General features: G+C 46.1%; 1 protein-coding gene across 20 annotated transcripts in view; it reads right to left on the bottom strand.

The window, feature by feature from the left end:
• Positions 1–19535, bottom strand: part of RBFOX1 (RNA binding fox-1 homolog 1) — a 1460760-nt gene that overhangs the window by 65373 nt on the left and 1375852 nt on the right. For 15 of the 20 annotated variants that reach the window (XM_059415370.1, XM_059415359.1, XM_059415367.1 and 12 more), the window contains one exon: positions 15394–15474. The exons of the other annotated variants lie outside the window; for them this stretch is intronic. In XM_059415370.1, the coding sequence (XP_059271353.1) occupies positions 15394–15474 (81 nt within the window). The remainder of the gene's footprint in view (positions 1–15393; positions 15475–19535) is intronic. 20 annotated transcript variants of the gene reach the window in all.

Below are 19535 nucleotides of genomic sequence, written 5' to 3' on the forward strand. Positions count from 1 at the left end.
AACATGGCGCACCCTAATTGAATCTCTCTACGTAGCATCGTTGGTACAAAAGTTTTAGCCCAATCCAAATAGCCAGAAGTTTCTTGGCTGTTCTAGGTCTGACGAGAAGGTGTTGAAGGAAAAGGCAAGGACTTGAAATTGGAGAGAAAAGTACATTATTTGAAGAGGGGGAAAAAAAAAAAGATGGTGACATTGTCCTGGCTGGACTGCCTGAGCTGAATTTATTGACCTAAATCTTTGCTGTAGGAGGCTACACTGCTGCCTTATGCTCCAGCCTCCTCTGGCCGCTCCTTCTCTGTGGCTTCTGCATGTTCTCTTTCCTTTCCCCGGTCCCTAAACATTGAGTTGATCAACCCACTCAAATGCTGGCTCCATTGTCCCTTCCTCCTCCAAGGGCTTCTCCCCACCTCCTCAATGTCTCTCCGCCACTCCCGTCCCCAACCTGCTTCCTCCCCTGGTTTCATCTGGCCTTGACCACTTCATCGAATGGCACCGACATCATACAGCTCTCCGTGGGGATGTCCTAAGGACCTTATTTTGGTCAAAACTGTGTGTCTCTCACACCTCCAGGGTTACCTGGCTTAGGGTAATTACTGAGATGTTTATTGAGAATGTTGTCAGATGAACTCAGAATGTCACAGTCGTTCAGCCACGGGGGAAGGCGGGTAGGGGAAGGGAAGACAGGGGGACAGTCCTTCAACTTGAGAGAGCGGTGACCGCGCTGCTTAGGAAAGGCGCACATGCTAAGAGAAAGTCGGGTTTTCTCGAGGACATGAGTGAGGGACTCAACCCGACTTGAGGAAAGTCCAGACAACGGTAACTGGAAAATTGAAAGCAAAGCGGTGATCCCAGTTGGGCAAAATCCAACCTCCCATACTCCATTATCCGAAAGAGGAGCTTCAACTGTATATCAGCGACGATTTACTGACATTTGCTAACCGCCAGACCCAAAGGTCAACTCAGTAAATCTTCAGGAAACCATACGAGCCAGGCATTACTGCTACCTTCCCTTTCCTGGGGAGAGCAGGAAGAGGTCAGGCAGCCCAGAAACTCGCCCAGTGCTCTCAGACAGCCTGACACTAGAGCCCATCATCTCGTCTACCACACAACAAAGCAACGAGGCAATTGGGACCAAGGTATCCCGCGTCGGCCCTGGGCAAGAACTTCCTAGCTCCACTCTCTCCTTTCTCCTTCAGGACTCCCCGTTCTCACTTTCCTCCTATGGCCTCCTAGAGCAGTGTTAAGTTACTACATCCTCTCCCTGGATTCATACCGCAACCAGGACAAGCGGCCCAGTTCGTCATGGAATGAATTGGCAGGGGAATCTGCTGACCAACCTCCAGGAGACCTTGATATGCTCCTGGTTGGGGGCAGGAGCTGGAAGGAGGCGGGCGGAGGGCAGGTGCCGGTGCTTCTCTTCTCTGTTTAGGCGCTGAGATTTCAAGACACCTGGAAAGGCTTTGCTCCTTTTCTACTAATTGGATACAGGCCAGAGGGATCACTACGGATTTGTGTTCCTGGTAAGAGCCTACAACAAGCTATTTTCCCTCTCCATCTTGGCTTATCTCGTCTCCCAAAATACCGGGGAAACGGACTCTCCCAGCAATGGGGACTTGGGGTCCCCCAGTATGGCGTTTATACACAAACCTCATTACTGTCAAAATAAGGAGCTCCTTACGACGAACTTCAACTAGAACCTTTCTCCAAGATTTGAGAGACCTGCAAAAAACAAAACAAAACAAAACAAAAAACCCTTTCCTGATATTTGGGTAATGCCCTTTTTTCTCTATATAACCGATTTATTAATATTGTTATCAAATATCACTTCACTCATGACTCGGTTACAGTCTCTTCCTTAGCAAGGAAACAGACGAGTCATTCAGGCTCAGTTGGTTAAGCCGCTGCCTTCGGCTCAGGGTCCTGGGATCGAGTCCCACATCGGGCTCCTTGCTCGGCGGGGAGCCTGCTTCTCTCGTCGCTGCCTCTGCCTGCCTCTCTGCCTGCTTGTGTGTACTCTCTCTCTCTATCTCTGGCAAATAAATAAAATCTTAAAAAAAAAGAAAAAAAGAAAGAAAGAAAACTAAATGCAGTGAACGTCCAGGGATGACCTAATCTGAGCAGCAAGCCTGGCGTCCCCAAAGCAGAAACGCTTCCTAACTTAAAAACACATTCAAAAAGCGTCCACTATACCCACACACAATGCTTACGTGGAAATTTCTTTCATCGCTAGGTCTTTGAATGAGGATGGCAGCCTTGGTTTTCAAATAATTGCCACATTACTCCCGCTTACCTCCCGAACCGAAGTTGGCTGTTGCCTCTTCTCCCCTGGGTTCCAGACGGTCTGATGAACCCAACGGGCATGCGCGGCAAGCACCGTGGCTGCCGGCCGTGCCCAGATACGCTTGCACTTTGCAGAAGACGTATTTGTGATCTGTCGGCTCACAGGTGTTGACAATACCCACCCTGGGCAGGATTTCTGTAACATTTCATCCGGCACAAAACGAGAATGAATCTCTCAATCTTGGAGGGCTTAACCTGGCGGGACCGCGGAAGGCATTTGCAAAGGTGCTTTCTGTTATTCGAACGAAGGCTGGAGACAAAGCCGTGAGAGGCTGAGATCTGTTTTAATTTGGAAGAGGAGATCTGCCACACTCGATTCGTTTGACAACACCTGTAGCGGTGTCAATTTAGCTCTCATCAGGTAGCCATGGGGGGGAAAAAGGCAAATAATGTATATAAATAATTACTTTATCGAGTGCCTCTATATAGCAAAGTTTCAATTGTTAAATCATTCCTGATCTGGCTAACAGGTGGCTGGAAGCGCGAGCCTGGTGAATTGCCTCTCCACGCAGCAAACAAGGCAAGGGAGATAAATTAGCTTCACGTGGTGGAATGGATTTCCCATGGTTCTCTGGGGCTGCTGGAGCTCCTGCAGGTGACGCCCTCCCAGGGGTCCAGCGGGGGGTGGGGGGAGCTCCCAGGACGGGTCCACGATGCAACTACAGCCACCACTGTGGGAATAGCTGGCCAGGGTTAGGAGCGTCGGATTTGGAGAATCAGTTTCTACCAGAATCCCAACCCTCTGGGTCATACCCCACGCAAAACTCCAGGACAGGTGCTATCGGGATCTGTGGATTGCCTGCCTGGTACCCAAGCTGGAACAATCCCCCAACCCCCAGCGTGGACAGGCTAGAGGGAAATCACTCAGAAATAGGTTGTCCAGTCACTAGACCAACATAAACATATCAGACTAGCTTCTTTGGTGAACTTAAAAAGAAAAAAGTCCCGGAGAAGATGGCCTCTATGGAAGAAAGGGAAAGTGTAGCGGACGATTTGGGGGGACACAGTGCCTCAAGCAGCCTGAATGACTCTTGACACAAGAAAGCTCACAAGTAGGCTGATAGTCGTGAATATGCTCCCAGCAATCAGATTCGGGCAAGGTCAAACCGCTGGTGTACTGTGAGGATATAGACCCACCTCTGGCCGAATCCAGGTCTTGTCATGAACTAACAGCAGCTCAGGGAGAATTTTGTAAAACCAATACGGGGGGCCTAGGGTTTGCCGGCAGAAAAGAATCTTTTGGGAAATGCTCTTTGGAACCTGGGCGTGATATATATCCTTGGGCAAGTGTGCCTGCGGAAATGGTTCTGGTACGTTCGTGTTTACATAAAAAGCAATTAGGCTTTCCGAGTCTACACTGCATGCAAACAAAACTCAAGGAGACTGGACTGAAAATATGGGGTGTGTTATCTGGTCCTAAAAACTGCATTTTGTGAACACTCCCCTCAAATTCTCCAGGAGCAATGAAATAGCTTCTGGCATGACAGTCCTTTTACAGAAATGAAAACATGATTTAAGAAAATGGTGTTTTTGGAGAGAAGCAAGTGTTTAAATTATTATGTTTAAATGAACTATGCCAGGCTCTTTTCCCTTCCAGGGAGGCAAGCTCAGCTTCCTTTCGTGATTCTTTGCACTGCACAGGGAGATTTGCTTTTGAAAAGAAACGAGGCAGGGGGAGGAAGGGGCCACTTCTGTGGTTGGACACATTTCTGGGCAAGAAGCACCAAGGGGCCCTTCTCCGGGGCCTGAATTATATGTCACTGGCTGTTCTCACTCCCCCTTCTAAGCTGTTCATTCCCGGCCATGCTGACTTTGAGATAGGACTTGGCTTCATTTGCAAAGCCTGGTCCCCCAGGAATACACACCTGCCCCAAAGCATCAAGCTACCCCTTTTATATTCCAGGAAACACACAGGATCTTATTTTTGGCCCCAAAGTAGTTCATATTCAGTCTGAACACGGAATAGCCCCCTCCCCCATTTGAAATCTATATTCGTTCGAGAAAACAAATGAAGTACAGATGAGGGCTTAAAAAAAAAAAAAAAAATGAACTCTAAACCAAGCTGCCAAACCCTTTGGAGGGTTTCTTTCTCCTCTTTGCCAAGGACCAGCAGAAGGCAGGCATGGCCCAGGAGTTCAGTGCGGGAGCTGCACCCGCGTGTTTGCTGGTCTTACAAAAACGTGAGCATTAAAAAGTACTTTCTGTCAACGCCATCATAGGACGTGGGGTTTCCAGGGAATTCCCCCAGAACGACTGCCTCACTGCCTTCCAGAAACATCTCGTCTCGGCCTTGTTCTCTGGCTGTGTGTGCACTGGAATCCCAGGGCAACGTAGTTTATTGTTTTAATATCTGTCTGACACACAGCAAACCATTCTCCAGTGACTCCTTATCTGTCATATGTATTTCTGTGAGAGAAATATCAAGACAAATAAGATGTTTGGGGGCACACCACAGGATGGGAGGTTTTGCAACTGGCAGCCTTTTGCAGAAGGGAGACCCCCATCTGCAAAAGAGAAGAGCCACCATTCTGCATGGAGATTAATAAGCAACGCGCCAAGAGAGCTAGACCCCAGCCGCCAGAAATGTGGCTGCTTCTTTCCAGAGTCTTCTGTAAACAACGGAGGAGGTTCAACTTGTGCATTTCCCCCCCTGAATTTTTTTTTTTTTTTTTTTTGAGGCAAAACAGTCACAACAGAGGGGTCTAGGATCGTGAGTCCGCCCAAGTCAACCGCGGCTGTGGATGAAGGCACTGACCCAACCCGGTTGGGGCGATGGTGGGACATGGATTGAAAATACAACCAAGCCTGTTCAAGAGGCTGTTCAAGAAGTCCGGGTGAGGGGCGAATGGGTGGCTCAGTGGGTTAAAGCCTCTGCCTTCGGCTCAGGTCATGATCTCAGGGTCCTGGGATCGAGCCCCACATTGGGCTCTCTGCTCAGCGGGGAGCCTGCTTCCTCCTCTCTCTACCTGCCTCTCTGCCTACTTGTGATCTCTGTCTGTCAAATAAATCTTTAAAAAAAAAAAAAAGTCTGGGTGAGATGAGTTAACACAGGAGTGAGTACAAAACTCTTAAAAATCAGCTGCTCACCAATCGGCATGCTGTCCTACGCCGTGGGGAAAGTGGGGCCGGTGGCGGTGCCAGGCAGAGAGATGGCGCTTTGGGGATGAGACAAAATGACACGGGGATTTGGGGAGCGGGGTGGGGGAGGGGGTAGCTGCATAGCTGTGTCCAGCTGGGAGCAGTTGCTGGGCATTAGATCGGGCGTGTGCCTCTGAGGTGACAGGCAGAGCACGGCACAGTCGATGTCTCAAAATCTCCCTGTGCACGGGTTCATTGTCACAAATAGAAATTCTGTGGCCAAGTGCGTCTACGGGTAATGCGGGAGGATGGTGAGAACGTCAGTATTTAGCTGCGCTACCAAGAGGCATTCAAAACGCCGTGTTAACAGAGGGCAAGCCTCCTGTCGGGTAGGACCCCAAATGTCAACGTGCGAAATTTGTTTGTAGTTCAGAGGCATTAGCATCACGTATCCATCCTCTGTCTCGCCCACGAGATCGCCACACTACAGAGTCTGACTGAAGGACGCCTTGCTTCATTAAACTGAATTTAAATAAAAAAAAAAAAAATTCTTAGAGGACACCTTGCTCACGAAGTTACATGGAAAGGCACCTGGCATATAGAAACAACGTGATGGCAGTGGGTTAAATGAAGTAACGCCTTTCAACCCCCTCCCCCATCAAAGGACTGAGAAATGGGAGGAGTTATTTCCGAGATGATGACGTAGAGGACGCAGGTCTGTTGTCACCACCGCGCTGAGCCACAGACTCAGAAGGAGGGAGGCGGGGGTTCCTGATGAGAAAGATCCACTGTGGAGGCCCTCCGAGACCAGCATGATTGGAAATTGCCGGAGACGCCAGAATCAGCCCAGGCTAACAAAGAGGCATCCCCAGTACGCTGATGGAGTCTCACCACTTAAACCAGGGGAGCTGGGGCCGGTCTTGAGAAAGCCAATAGCACCACAATGATACCCCCAACTCCACACTTGTTTGGTGTTCATTAGGAGGGCAAAACTCAGCCAATCCACCCTATTTAGCCCGAATTCATGTATCTACCTTATTTTGATCAGTACCAAGAGAAGGGTAGCTTTTGACGTGCCTACCATCCATTACTGGTTTTGAGATGTGACCCAAGGGCACAAAGTACGAAAGACCCATGAAGGTGCCCATTGAAAAGAAGGTCCCTCTTGATCACCTCCCCGTTGTAGCCAGGTGTCTAGAGTCCGACCCTTCCAGATAAGAATGCCAGCCGAGCAAAGGGGTCCGGAAACTGCCGCCCTCGGGCCGCATCTGGCCCTCGGACTGTTTGGGTCCATAAAGTGTTATTGGAAGCACAGTCACACCTGTTCAGTTCTGCAGTGTCTGCGGCTACTTTCGAGCTAGCGACAGAGTTTGATTTGTTGCCAGCAGGAACCAGATGGCCCATGAGGCTGGAAATATTTACTCTCTGGCCCTTTAAAGAACTATTTTGCCAATCCCTGACCAGGCAGATCAGACACAGAAGAACTGATTCTCCAGCGATCCGGGGATGAAAAGAAGAAAGCACAATGCTGGCCTGAATGCAGAGGCTGCATAGCTGCCTAGAAGCTGCCCTTGACCCCTCCCTGCTTGGACATTTCCAGGAGCAGAGCACGTGGCTTCCCGTGGATATGCTTAGAGACTAGTGAAGACGGGAGGCCTGGGATTGAGTTAGGCTGGGTTCTAAATTAATCTGGCTGGGTCACCTTGGACACATTGCTTAATCCTTCTCATCCTAAATTTTCTGAAGCAAAAAGGAGCACAATCATATTTTACACTTTTCTTGTGAAGATGAAAGCAGAAATTTCACGTGAAGGGCTTAGCGGAATGCCCGTCATAAAGTAAAGGCTCAATAACCATGAGTTAATATTAGTATTGTTACTATTATTATTATTTTTTTTTATTTTGGGGCTGGGCTAACGTAGGACCAGTTAAGCACTCACCCTGGGTGCAAAATTTAAGAGGAAGTGGCACCAAACCCCCCCCCCCCCCCAGTAATCAGGATAAATCATACTTCACTGTAATATTTTAAAAACTTAAAAAAGTTCACGATGAACAGACTCTCAAACTTTAAGAAAAGAAGGGCTGTGTTGAGCCTTTCGCCCCCTAAGGTAAAAAAAAAAATTAATAATGCTAGTCCTGTGTTAATGAAAATTTTGCTATTTTGTTCACTGTCAATTTTTCCCATTAATTTTGATTTTTAAAAATACTACATTAGAATATTATTTTTCTCAACTATCAAGAATTTTTTGGAACCTCTTAAGGTTTTGTCCAAGGTGACTTTCTCTCTCGCCTGACTCTCATCCTGGCTTTGATTATCCTTCTTTTAAGTGATTCCTCCAGAAAATATTAGAAAAGGCCTTTTCAGACCCATGTGGAGCTCTGAGATCCTGGAGGTCTCAAAGAGAGAAGACATGACACACTTTCGCAAAGTGTGTCAGTAACACAGTGACCTGTACGTGCACTTTCTATCAACTGAACTCAGTCCACTGACACTTTCTGTATTGGGCAGAAGAAAGAAGAAGCCGTAAATTAATTTAGGCTGCTACCTTAATTACAGACACAAAGGAAGTTCTATCAATTACCTAAAAGTAGAACAGTGCAGGCCTGATTTATGTATGTTTCTGCCACTTAAATCATTGTTTTATGAATTCCACACAATTACTTCCATAAAACCTGCAATCAATACATCAATTAAAAGCACACCACCACTGCTCGCCCTTGAGTTTCATAAAAGTGAATAAATGAGGAAGTGACTCTGCATTTTGATAACCTTTAGCATCCTGAGCCTGTGATATCAGATCTCCCCCAACCCCCGACCCCCATGGTCAGGAATGAACATTTCAGGGAGAATTAACTATAATCTTCCTTTTACGTTAGGACTTGTCCTCACATGGATCCCAAGTTCATCTGTGGCTTCTGTTAACTGTGGGAAAATACACTTATTTGCGTTGATAAGCACATGAAACATGTTTCTGCTGGAAAATGCTTTTTTTGCCTGTTGACAAATCTGGCACCTTTGTGCCAAGGCACTTGTCCTGGACTGAAAAGTAGCCTGTCCCCCACAATTACATGTTGATCCCCTAACTCCCAGGGTGGTGATGTTTAGGGATAAGGTCTTTGGGAGGTAATTAGGTTGAGGTAAGTCTTGAAGGGATTGGTGTCCTTATAAGAACAGACCCCCAAGGGCTTGCTTTCTCTGCCTTGTAAGGATGTTGTGAGAAGGCAACCATCTATGAGCCAAGAGGAAAGCTCTCATCAGAACCAACCATGCTAGGACCCTGATCTCAGACTTTCAGCCTCCAGAAGGGAGAAAACATAAATTTCTGTTGTCTAAGCAGTACCTCCCCCCCATCTATGGTATTTTTTATGGCAGCCCTAGAAAAATAATAGAGTGCTAGGGAATACTTGCTCCTGGCAGGGATCTTGTGACCTAAAGTGGTATCTAAAGCTGTAACGAGAGAAAAGATGGATATATTTGCCTGCTTATTTGAAAATGTACGCTGGAACGTAAGCAAGATCAAAGGCCCCAAAAAGGGAATATTTCCAACATCTATGCTCTTCACATGTTATTCCCCCTAATGAACGGTTCTCTCTCAATCTGAATTAAAAATATAATAAAGATCAGTTCAGAGAATCCTAGGGGAAGGGGGGAAAACTGAATGGGAAGTCATCAGAGAGGGAGAAAAACCACGGGAGACTCTTAACTCTGGGCGACAAACTGAGGGTTGCTGGAGGGGAGGTGGGTGTGGGGATGGGGTAATTGGAGGATGGGCATGACGGAGGGCACGTGATGTGATGAGCGCTGGGTGTTATACACAACTGATGAGTTACTGAGCAATACATCTGAAACTAAATAGGTACTACTAGATGTTAGCTAATTGAATTTAAATCAAATCAGAAAAACACCAAAGAGAAATGGGCCCATGTGTCCTGGAAATCCACAAGAGGTAATGTCCGCAGGCCAATTAAAGTAGTGAATCTCATGCTGTCGCTAGGAGGAAGGCAAATGCAGAGGAGAGGGGACTGGGAGGCTCTGCTTCACCCGTCCAATTTTCAAAATTAAGAAAGAGCAGAATACGAAGGTGCTGGCAAGGATGTCGGGATGGAATCACCAATCCCGTGTTTGGGAAGTTAGGTGGGGGATTTGAGACACTGGAATGTCAGGGTATATGTAAAGGTATTTGCTGCAGGCTTTAGGAAAAGAAGGTAGTTTGAATGAGTGTGGACCGGGAATGGCTTGTAGGAGCATCCACACCATGGGACAGCGTGAAAATACCCAGATGGCTGAATGGGAGGGAGCCCAAATCTGCTATCAAGTGAAACAAAATATGATTAATATGTATAATGCGTGCATAATACATGTGTGTAACACACCCCTCCGTATACAATCAAATGATGAATACCCCCATTTTACGTGTGTATGTCCTTCCTTGCATTATTATGAGAAAATGTAGAAAGATACTTCCCAGGCAGTCAGTATGGATAACTTTAAAGGTGTCTGTTTTTGGATAAAATGGGGATATTATTACATCATTACACACACACACACACACACACACACACATACATGTGTGTGTGTGTGTTTATTTGCATGCTTCTCTAATTACAGGAAGCACATGTTAAACTTGTAATTTGAAGTCTTCATAAAATTGTAAAGAAAACAGAATTCAGGAGGTAACATCGACCTGCTTTTGGAAGCATCTACTTCATGTGGACATAAGGATCAGTGAGAGCTGGCTCTAGCTAATCCAAATTAGAAATCAGGCTCCCTGCACAGCGGGAAGCCTGCTTCTCCCTCTCCCATTCCCCTGGCTTAGTGTTCCCTCTCTCGCTGTTTCTCTCTCTGTCAAATAAATGAATAAAGTATTAAAAAGAAAAAAAAAAAGGAAAGAAAGAAAGTGACTTTGCCACTCATGGAACTGTGGATTTACCTCTTGGTATTTCAACTAATAAAAAAATGGAGGTAACGTTTTCCTTTGGAAGAAAGTTGACATGTTCTTTCCATTCCTAGTTCTAGCTGGAGTTTTTAGATGGTGAGCACACAGTGTAGGCAGATAGCACTCACACTAAAGCAGGTGCCTTTCCGCCAGACAGGAGGAGCCTCCATTGCTGGCCCCGGGAAGGAGAAGGTGGTGAGCGAGCCCACCAGCTCTGCCCCAGCATTTACCAAATCCCTCCATTAGGTGGTTAGATGTGGGCTCTTCAAAGCAAACGTGATGCTCTTAAATTAATTAAAATTATTTCAAAACTAACAAAGTAGTTCATGTAGTTACTCTAATTCATTTCTTGATGAAAAGTTAACGTTCCTAAGACAAAATTATGAATAGTACATGTTTTCCATTCTGGCATAAGGTGATTCTTGCCTAATTTTCTGGAGTTTTTCTTGGACTCCATTTGAGTGCTGAAAAGCAGGCAGGTCCACTTCACACTCTGGATGCTAGTGTTGTTCATCGGGACATGTGAGAGGATGTGTGATGTCTCGTGACACAAGTTGAATTGGGGTTTCACACTGGGATCAAGGTCTGGATGGCAGAGAAAAACAGACCAATTGCAGAGGCATGGGAGAATCTGTAGGATTACATTGTACTGACATGGAGCTGTGAATGGAAATCTTTCTCTTAATGCTTTCATGTCCTCGGTCATATTATTAGGATGATTCACTTAAGTGGGGGGAAACCCATTATGTAAAAGTGCATCTTAAAAAATAGATAACCTCAAGTAGGAATTATTTTCATTACAGAGGAATTCAGCAGGGTTCCTTTAAAACCCATCTCCCCTACTGCATGTAAGGGTATTATTTACAGATGATTAGCTATTTGGCTAGGCAGAAGGGCAATTTAAGTTTAAAACACCTAAGACCAGTTAAAGATCCATGGGGGGAGAAAAAAAAAAAAAAACAACACAAACCCAGGAATAATCATGGAAGTCAGTAAACACATAGGATCTGATTTACAAAAGTATAATTTATACACAGCCTTCTTCCTGAGTACAACTATTAGAAAATCATGAGAAACACATATATTTTCAAGCTAAAAAGCAGGCACATCCTGCAAGGTTGCTGAGAAGTCAGGGATCCTCAGAATCTAGAAAGCTAGATTCCTAGCCAAAGAGGACAAACCATTCAGGCCTCAGAGACAAGAGAGGTGGCTTTCAGCCATGTGTATGAAACACTCAGAGAGGAGATGAACCTCGGTGGTCATGTGTGTGCCCCAGGGTGTGCGTGCGTGTGTGTGTGTGTGTGTGTATGACAGAGAGAAAATAGAAACAGAGACTAAGCAAAAATGACCCTCCAGGTGAAGGTAGGATTGTTTCTAGAACATATGACTTTGTACTGGAACATGTACCTTAATCTGGAAGAGAAAACCTACAAAGAAGCCAGCTAACCCTACGACCCAATGATTGCATTACTAGATGTTAATCCCAAAGATACAGATGTAGTGAAAAGAAGGGGCACATGCACCCTAATGTTCATAGCAGCCATGGCCACAATAGCCAAACTGTGGAAAGAGCCGAGATGCCCTTCAACAGATGAATGGATAAAGATGTGGTCCGGATATACAATGAAATGTTACTCAGCTATCAGAAAGGATGATTACCCAACTTTTGCATCAACATGGATGGAACTGGAGGGGATTATGCTGAGTGAAATAAGTCAAGCAAAGACAATTATTATATGGTTTCACTCATGTGGGACCTAAGGGAGGAAGACCACAGGAGAAGGGAGGGAAAACTGAGTGGGAAGAAATCAGAGAGGGAGACAAACTGTGAGAGACTCCGGACCCTGGGAAACAACCTAAGGGTTCCAGAAGAGTGTGTGGTCAAGGGAAGGGGTAAGCGGGGGATGGGTTTGAAGGAGGACACGTATGGTGACGGGCACTGGGTCTTATAAGCAACTAATGAATCACTGAACATTACATCAAAAACTAATGATGTACTGTGTGTTAGCTAACTTATAACATAATTAAAAAAAAACAAAAAACAAAAAACCAAGAAGCCAGTTAATGGCAAACAGCCCAGACTCAAAAGGTATTGCTCACTTGGAGAACTAAAGCAAAAAACCTCAGCAGTGTGTCTCAGGGAGAAATGGATCATCTTTACACCTGGCATTGTCGCCTCAAGATGGAAGTGATCGAGAGCTCCTTTGGCCACCCAGGTGAGGAAGGAGAAGCCTCAGCATTGGCTGTTCTTACAAAACACTCACTGAGCTTGTCCGGACGCCGTTGCTTACAGGATCAACACATGAAGGTTCCTATTGAAAGAATCTAGGTTTCTGTTTTGTTTTGTGATGGGGTAGGAAAATGAACTAATCATTGTTGTTTCCTTTAACACTACTCTACAGAAGGACAGTTCTGTAATATTTCTGAAAAATTCCCACCAACAGTGGTAGGGGGGTGATTAAAATGTAATATTGTGAAACGATAGAATATTATGAGGCCCTCAACATATTTTCATAAAGTACCCATGACACGATAATCAGTGGAAATAATGGAATGAAAAATGTGTAGGTACTATGATTGATTGTGCAATTTAAAAATGAAGGGTGTTGGACACACATTATACCGTTTCTATAATTATTATAAATTTTCACTTTTAAGCTCAGGGAAAAAAATGTATAAACAGTGAAGAGATACTATCATTTTGGATTTTCAATAAAAAAACAGACCTTTTATATCTGCGATCAACACGCTTTTTCTGTAAAGTGCTGGAATGACAATATTTTAGGCTTTGCAGGTCACCTCTGTCACCATCACATGTTGTCTTCAGTTCTTGTTTATTTCTACAGCCCTTCAAAGAATCTAAGACCCATTCTTAGCTCACAAGCTTTACAAAAACAGGCTGTGGGCTGGATCTGGCCCCTGGGCTATACTTTGCGGCCGCTGCTATACTTTTGCTTTCGCCTCTGGGTGCTTCCCCTATTTTAATATGAAGAATTTGTGATAGAGTCCCATATTTCATATTGATAACACACTTCCCCCAAAGCTGCCTTAGAATGGTTATACTGATTCAAACCCACCCTTATTTGGAATTAATTTGAACAGAGAACTGAAATAGAAATGTATATTTCATATGATCCTTGAGAGCTGTGCTTTCCAATATGGTAGACACTAGCCATGCGTGGCTAATTAGAGTAACATTAGTTAACATTAAATTAAATAAAAAAGGCAGTGCTTCTGTCCCAGGAGCCCACATATTGGACAGCGCAGATATGGAACATTTTATCTTAGACAGTTCTCTAGGACAACGATGTCACAGAATAAAACAAAATAACCCTCTGGAACACAACTGTGGTCAAGTTTTGGATTGCCACTGTTCCTCCAGAAAATACCATTGATAGAGAAGGTAGGGGAGAGAGACAAGGGAATGACAAGGATATGTAGGGTCAAACGAAGCCAGAAAGGCAGTCCATCTCTGAATAACTTCCCAGGTTCAAAAACCAAATCTACCATATTGTGGCTGTGGGATCCTGGGTTATCACTCCTCCTCAGTACCCCCTCCATTCCTCTGCTGTAAAGCAAACATTATAATACCTACCTGGTGCAGATTTTGAGGATGAAACAAGGTTGAGCGTGTGGAAATGCGTACTAGCCTCCTAATTCTACGAGCTACGTGCACCCACATTTACACCGCCCGAAGGAGGCCATGGCCAAACATTTAGAAAGAACAACTTCTTGCCAGTATGGCTGGATGCTGGCTTCTCGGGGCACAGGAAGATACGCTGTACTGAATGTATGCCCAACCTGCTCCTGAAGATGCTATGCTGGTTGGGAGGAATACCCGGGTACCCCCATAACCTGGCACCTTCAGAAACCCGCAGGACTCTCAGAGTCTTGTTTTTGGTTTCCGGTGACTGCTTCTAACCTGTGCCCCCCAGCAAAGAGTTTGGTTTTTCTGAGCTTTTGGGAATTGAGACGCTTGATCTTGGCCCTCAGGGAGGATTCCCCTCTGTCTCTCATCCTCCGCCTCATCACATCCCCATCACTGCTGCTTTTCATCACCACCCCCACCCCTTCTCTAATCTCTCCAGCAGCCTTCCTTCCCTCATCCCCACACTCACTGCTGAGCACTGATCTCACTGAAGACCAGCTTCATAGTTATGGGGGATTTCATAGGGTCGTGTTTTACAGCCAAAGAAACAGATAAGAAGTTCTCAGCAGTGGCTGGGGGTCTTTCTGAGGAGGGGCAACCCAGCTAGGGGGACCATGATGGAATTCAGAACTGTAACTGTTCGACCTGTTCTGGGAACTGGGGTCAGGGTGGGGCATTTTCCACCCCAGAGCATCCATCCCAGGCAGAGAAATCCTTGGTTTTTCCATGTCAACACTGTGATCTATCTTCTGCATTTATTTTTGGTTTTCTCCCCCTTGCACTTGATGACTACGTTCACATCTACCAAAGTGCCTTTTCCCGTTGTTCCTCTACCCAGTTAAATGGGGGAGAACCACATTCTTCTCTTGCCTCCTCCTGCTCCCTGAAATCACATAGCAAAGGGCAGAACAGGCTTGCAAACAAGTCATTATTTTCCACCGTGAGAAAAAGGTGCCCAAGCACCTTTTGTCACGTGAGGGGGCCACTTGGATGGCCTGTGTGTGTTCCATCAATTATTTTCATGTGAACTTGCAAGGCTGTGATAGAAGGCAGGCAGTGAGCTTTAGCTCCACACCCCTCCCCACCATGCGCCAACCCCCAGACCAACGCCCCAGGTCCCATCCATTGGACCCGATCCTGCTGGGTCTTAACAAAGGATGACAGGGACATCTGGGAAGTGAGCGTTCAGACGTAATGAGCAAAGGGGTTCGATGCTAAGGTGACAGGGAAACACAGAGACATGCTTATGAGAACCAACCTCATCTTGCGGGGAGCCACAGGGAGGGTACAGCAGAGAGGGAGGGGAGGAGGAGAACTTACATGGCAGGGAAGGTGATTGGACTCAGATTTATGTCACAAAACAAAGAGAGAGCCACGACAGCGGGCTTACTTGCGGAAGTATATACAAGTGAACTGGGGGCACTGTACATGGAAGATCCCTCCTGGTTTGCCTGGCACAGCAGCACCGTGCCTACGAAAGAGAGAGAGATAGCTGGTATCTGGTTTGGGAACAGGCACGCTACACCTGAGAGATCGCGGCAACGCACACAAGAACGGCAGAGAAATGAAAACACAGCCACACCCCCGTGCATGTGGCGGGGACACCCGGGGCAACCCCCTGGCTTAGCCGAAGGGAGTCGGGAGCCCGCCCTCCAGCCCTTCAAGCACGGGTGACACCTTGTCACCTGGGGTTCCCGTAGTAGGAACCTGGCCACCCCAGGACCCAGTTTCAGAACAGTGGTGGTGGCAGCACGGCATACGCCAAAGGGGGCTTGAAAAATACCGGCGAGAACTAGATGACAAGCCTGGCTTGAAGCCCCTTAGCTGTGTGATCTTGGTAAGTCACTGTACCTCTCTGTGCCTCGGGAGTCCCATCTGGAAAATGGGGCGGATATACCTACCTCCAGGGAGGGTTGGGGATCGTAGGGCTAGAGATGTGCCTGGGGCAGGGGCTGGCACAAAATCATCACTCGGTAAAGGGGAAGCATGTGAACTGCTCTGTTTGGAGAAAACTTTTCCTCCCCTGCTGCCACGCCCTCCCCCCACTTTAGACTGTCTCAATCAGTTCTTCAGGGAAAGGACAGAAAGTGCGGCGGGGAAGAACTTTCACCCTCCATGTGACCCACCCCGGACCCACACTTGGCTTAGGGTGAGACCATCATTGGCTTCTGCGTATCTCGTTTCTTCCCGAAAGCTCTCAGCTTTCCAGCTGGAGAGGCTGCCTCACCAAGCAAGCCTGCACTGCAGATCTGACTGTCCTCTGCCTGATTTAAAGCAAAGGGCACCGGGCTTATCCTAGCACAATGGAATTTTACAGCAGAGAGGAGTGGTGGAATCCTGAGATATGCCCTCAGTCTGTGATGTGTTTTGAACCACCACCCACTCCAAGGGTGAGCAGGGTCAGGAATCCGCAGGGTATCAATTCTCTCTCCCACAAAGCTCACACTCAGACTTTGAAAAGACTGTGAGAGACTTCTGAGGAGCTGTCAGCCCATTACTGATGATGGAACTGTGTTCCCTGTGGCTTCCGTTCACTTGTTTCCATTTTGTTTTGGGTTTTGGAGTCTCTGGCTGTCACCAAAACTGGAAAGCTCCCCCCGTGAGAAGAAGCCTGCCCACATCATTGGAGACCTCACCCACATCTTCGGAGCTCACACACACCTCTGGAGACCTGCTCTAGGGCTTGCTAAGGGGTTCTACAGCCCTGTAGGAGCTTTCCCAAGGTTGACAGAAGCTTAGTAGGAACTTGCAGAGTGAGTGGGAGTTCTGCCACACAGAGAGGGATTGCCACCTGAACCATGAAAAGATAGCCATCTTTCCTGAACTAAAAAACCAAACACAGTTCCAGAGGTGGTCTCCATGACAGCCGCCCCCCCCTCCTTCAGGACAAAGCCAGAATAGATGGCCCCTATGAGGTGGGCTGAGAAGGTTTCTGCAGATTCCTTTTCTACCCTTTGCTCCCTGTGTTTCCCTGGATTTTGTACGTTATTTCCAGATAAAGCAAAGATGCATGAAAATCCCTAAGTGGTCCCTCCATCACCAACTCAGCCACCCCCATCCATTCTTTGACACAGAGAAGCAGCCCACGGACAGAAGTTCTATCTGAAGGAATGTCCCTTGGTCCTTCTGACATTTACCCTGGTATCCTGTGTTTCTAGCTGGAGAAGAGCCCCCACAAAAGCGTGGATATAAGAGTAAAACTGACTGACCTTCCCTTGGTGGTAAATGTATTCAGAGTCTGGTTGGGTCTGAGTCACGATCAGCCTTTGCTACATGGATGTTTCTTTCTTCCATTTTATTTAAAAAGTTTATCCCAACATATAAGATGGGACTTTACATGGTCTTCTTTCTTCTTGGTAAGTATTTCCTGTTTTGGCAAGAAACTGGCATAGCTTGGTAATTAATAGCAAACAAATGGAACACCAGCCCAGCGGGGTGTGGGGTCTGAAATCAACCAACAGGAGTAGCACACCCACCCCACGGACACGCCCCGACACCCATCCTGCTTATCAACAAGTACTTTGCCTGACTTTGCAAAGGCCATTCATCCCCAGGTTCTCGCTCACTGCCACAACCTTAGACAGAAAAATGAACGTTTCTATAGGATACACAGAGAGCTGTCAAATCAGCATCTTCTAGGGTGGGACCCGTGAGAAAACTCAGTGGGTCTCTCATGTCCACCCCTGGATCGAAACCACTTTTAAAATGAAATCTGAAGTTTCTTGGGGGGGGGGGGTACCTTGGTTTCAAAAGAAAAATGGCATAGTTGTAGCAAAAATATATCCAGAAAGACATTTTGGTATTGTGCAGTTAAAACCTTAGGGTCAATTTTCAACACTCTCAGTGCAATTTAGAGAATCCCATTGGGACACAACACAGATTCCCTCTAGGAAGCTAAATCCTGTCAGGGCATAATGAAGCTTTCCTAATGCTCTTACACTGTAGATCCTGAGAAACTGCATTGAAATAACTTCTTTGGAAGCCCTCTTGGTAGTGGGGAAAAAAAAATTCTTTATGCAATAATTCTGACCTTTGTAAAACAAAATCTATACTGTCACAGGACTTGCTTTTTATTTTACCAAAAAAACATTCTCTAATTTAATTTGCAAAGTACTTATTGTATGTTCTCTTAGTACTTTGTGACCTTTCCTTAAGAGAAAGCTTTGAATTAAACAGAAACAAAGAGGCAGAGGAGAAACTGTAACCTCCAAGCATTTTTTGGGCCGGGGCGAGTCATGTGTGTTTGTTTAAAGAAGTCAGTCAAATAGATAATAGGGTAGGAATAGCAGCATAAGGAGCATTTAGAAGGTCATTCAAGGCACCTTGTGATGCAGCTTTCTAATGAGTCCCTTGCATTGTGTTTTCTATCCACACCCATCCCCCCAAATGGTCTCATTTGCCTCCAGCTAGCATGAACTGTCCGCCACTATGGTGGCATTCTATACTTCTCAGACTTCTGTGCCTTTACTAATGAAGCAATTTTATTCTAATATCCAGGATTTTGAGGGAGGAGGGGGGAAGGGGGTCTTTCCTCTTTATAATTTAAAGATGGCAACTGTGTTCAATTTATACCACTAGCCACCATTCGCTAGCCAGGACAGACCGGTCATTCATCAATTTCCAAGTGTCCTTTCCTTTTTATCCTGGAATCCTCAGAAGCATTCTTAACCCAGCTTCTAGGCAGTTGCTACTGTTTGATTACAGTTGGTGGACAGGATGAAACCTCCACGCCATTCCTGCTCCTCCTGTTTGGTTAAACCATAAAATTAACGTTTTTACGTCAAATAGGATCGAATATTGGAGATTTCAAGGGATTTAATTTTAAAGAAAGGCCCCGCTGCAATGTCTACTGTGTCTTTTAGAAGTTGCCTCTTTTCCCAGTCCCTAGGAGCTAATGGATCACCCCCCCCCCCCCCCTCCTATGTGTCCATCCATTTAAAAAAAAAAAAATTCCCTAGGCTCACCCGGGTGGTTCAGTCAGTTAAGCCCCTAACTCTCAATCCTGGCTCAGGTTGATCTCAGAGTCATGAGTTCAAGCCCAGTGCTGAGTGCTACTCTGGGCACGGAGCCTACTTAAAAAAATAAAAAATAAAACAAATAAAAATCTCCCTAGCAGATCCTTTGCCACACTCTACTGCAACTTTTCATTTACATTTCGGTCTTAGCCACAATGAGCCCCTCTTGAGTCAGAGCCAAACCAGACTCCTCTATTCCCAGCCCCTAACAAAATACCTCTCGGAAGGTTTTACAAATACTATTGAGTAATTATGTTTTTAAATATCTCTTCTTTTCTGTTTTCTTGGCTAAAAATAGTGCTTTGCCTAGCCAATTGTACTCAAGGGTACCTTCTTCTGCCCCTTGTTGATTGCTGGGGGTGTGCATGCCTAAAGTCTGGTTACGAGCCCTTTCTATGGGATTCACTTGCTTCCTCCTCCTCCTCCTCTCTGGTGCTTTTAAGGTTTACTCAAGCAGCTCCACATGGAATCTGAGTATCTCATATCTGTGCCTGGTAGGAGCTGCCTCCCTGTGGCT

The sequence above is a fragment of the Mustela nigripes genome, chromosome 11 (assembly GCF_022355385.1).
Source record: "Mustela nigripes isolate SB6536 chromosome 11, MUSNIG.SB6536, whole genome shotgun sequence".
NCBI classification, from domain to species: domain Eukaryota; kingdom Metazoa; phylum Chordata; class Mammalia; order Carnivora; family Mustelidae; genus Mustela; species Mustela nigripes.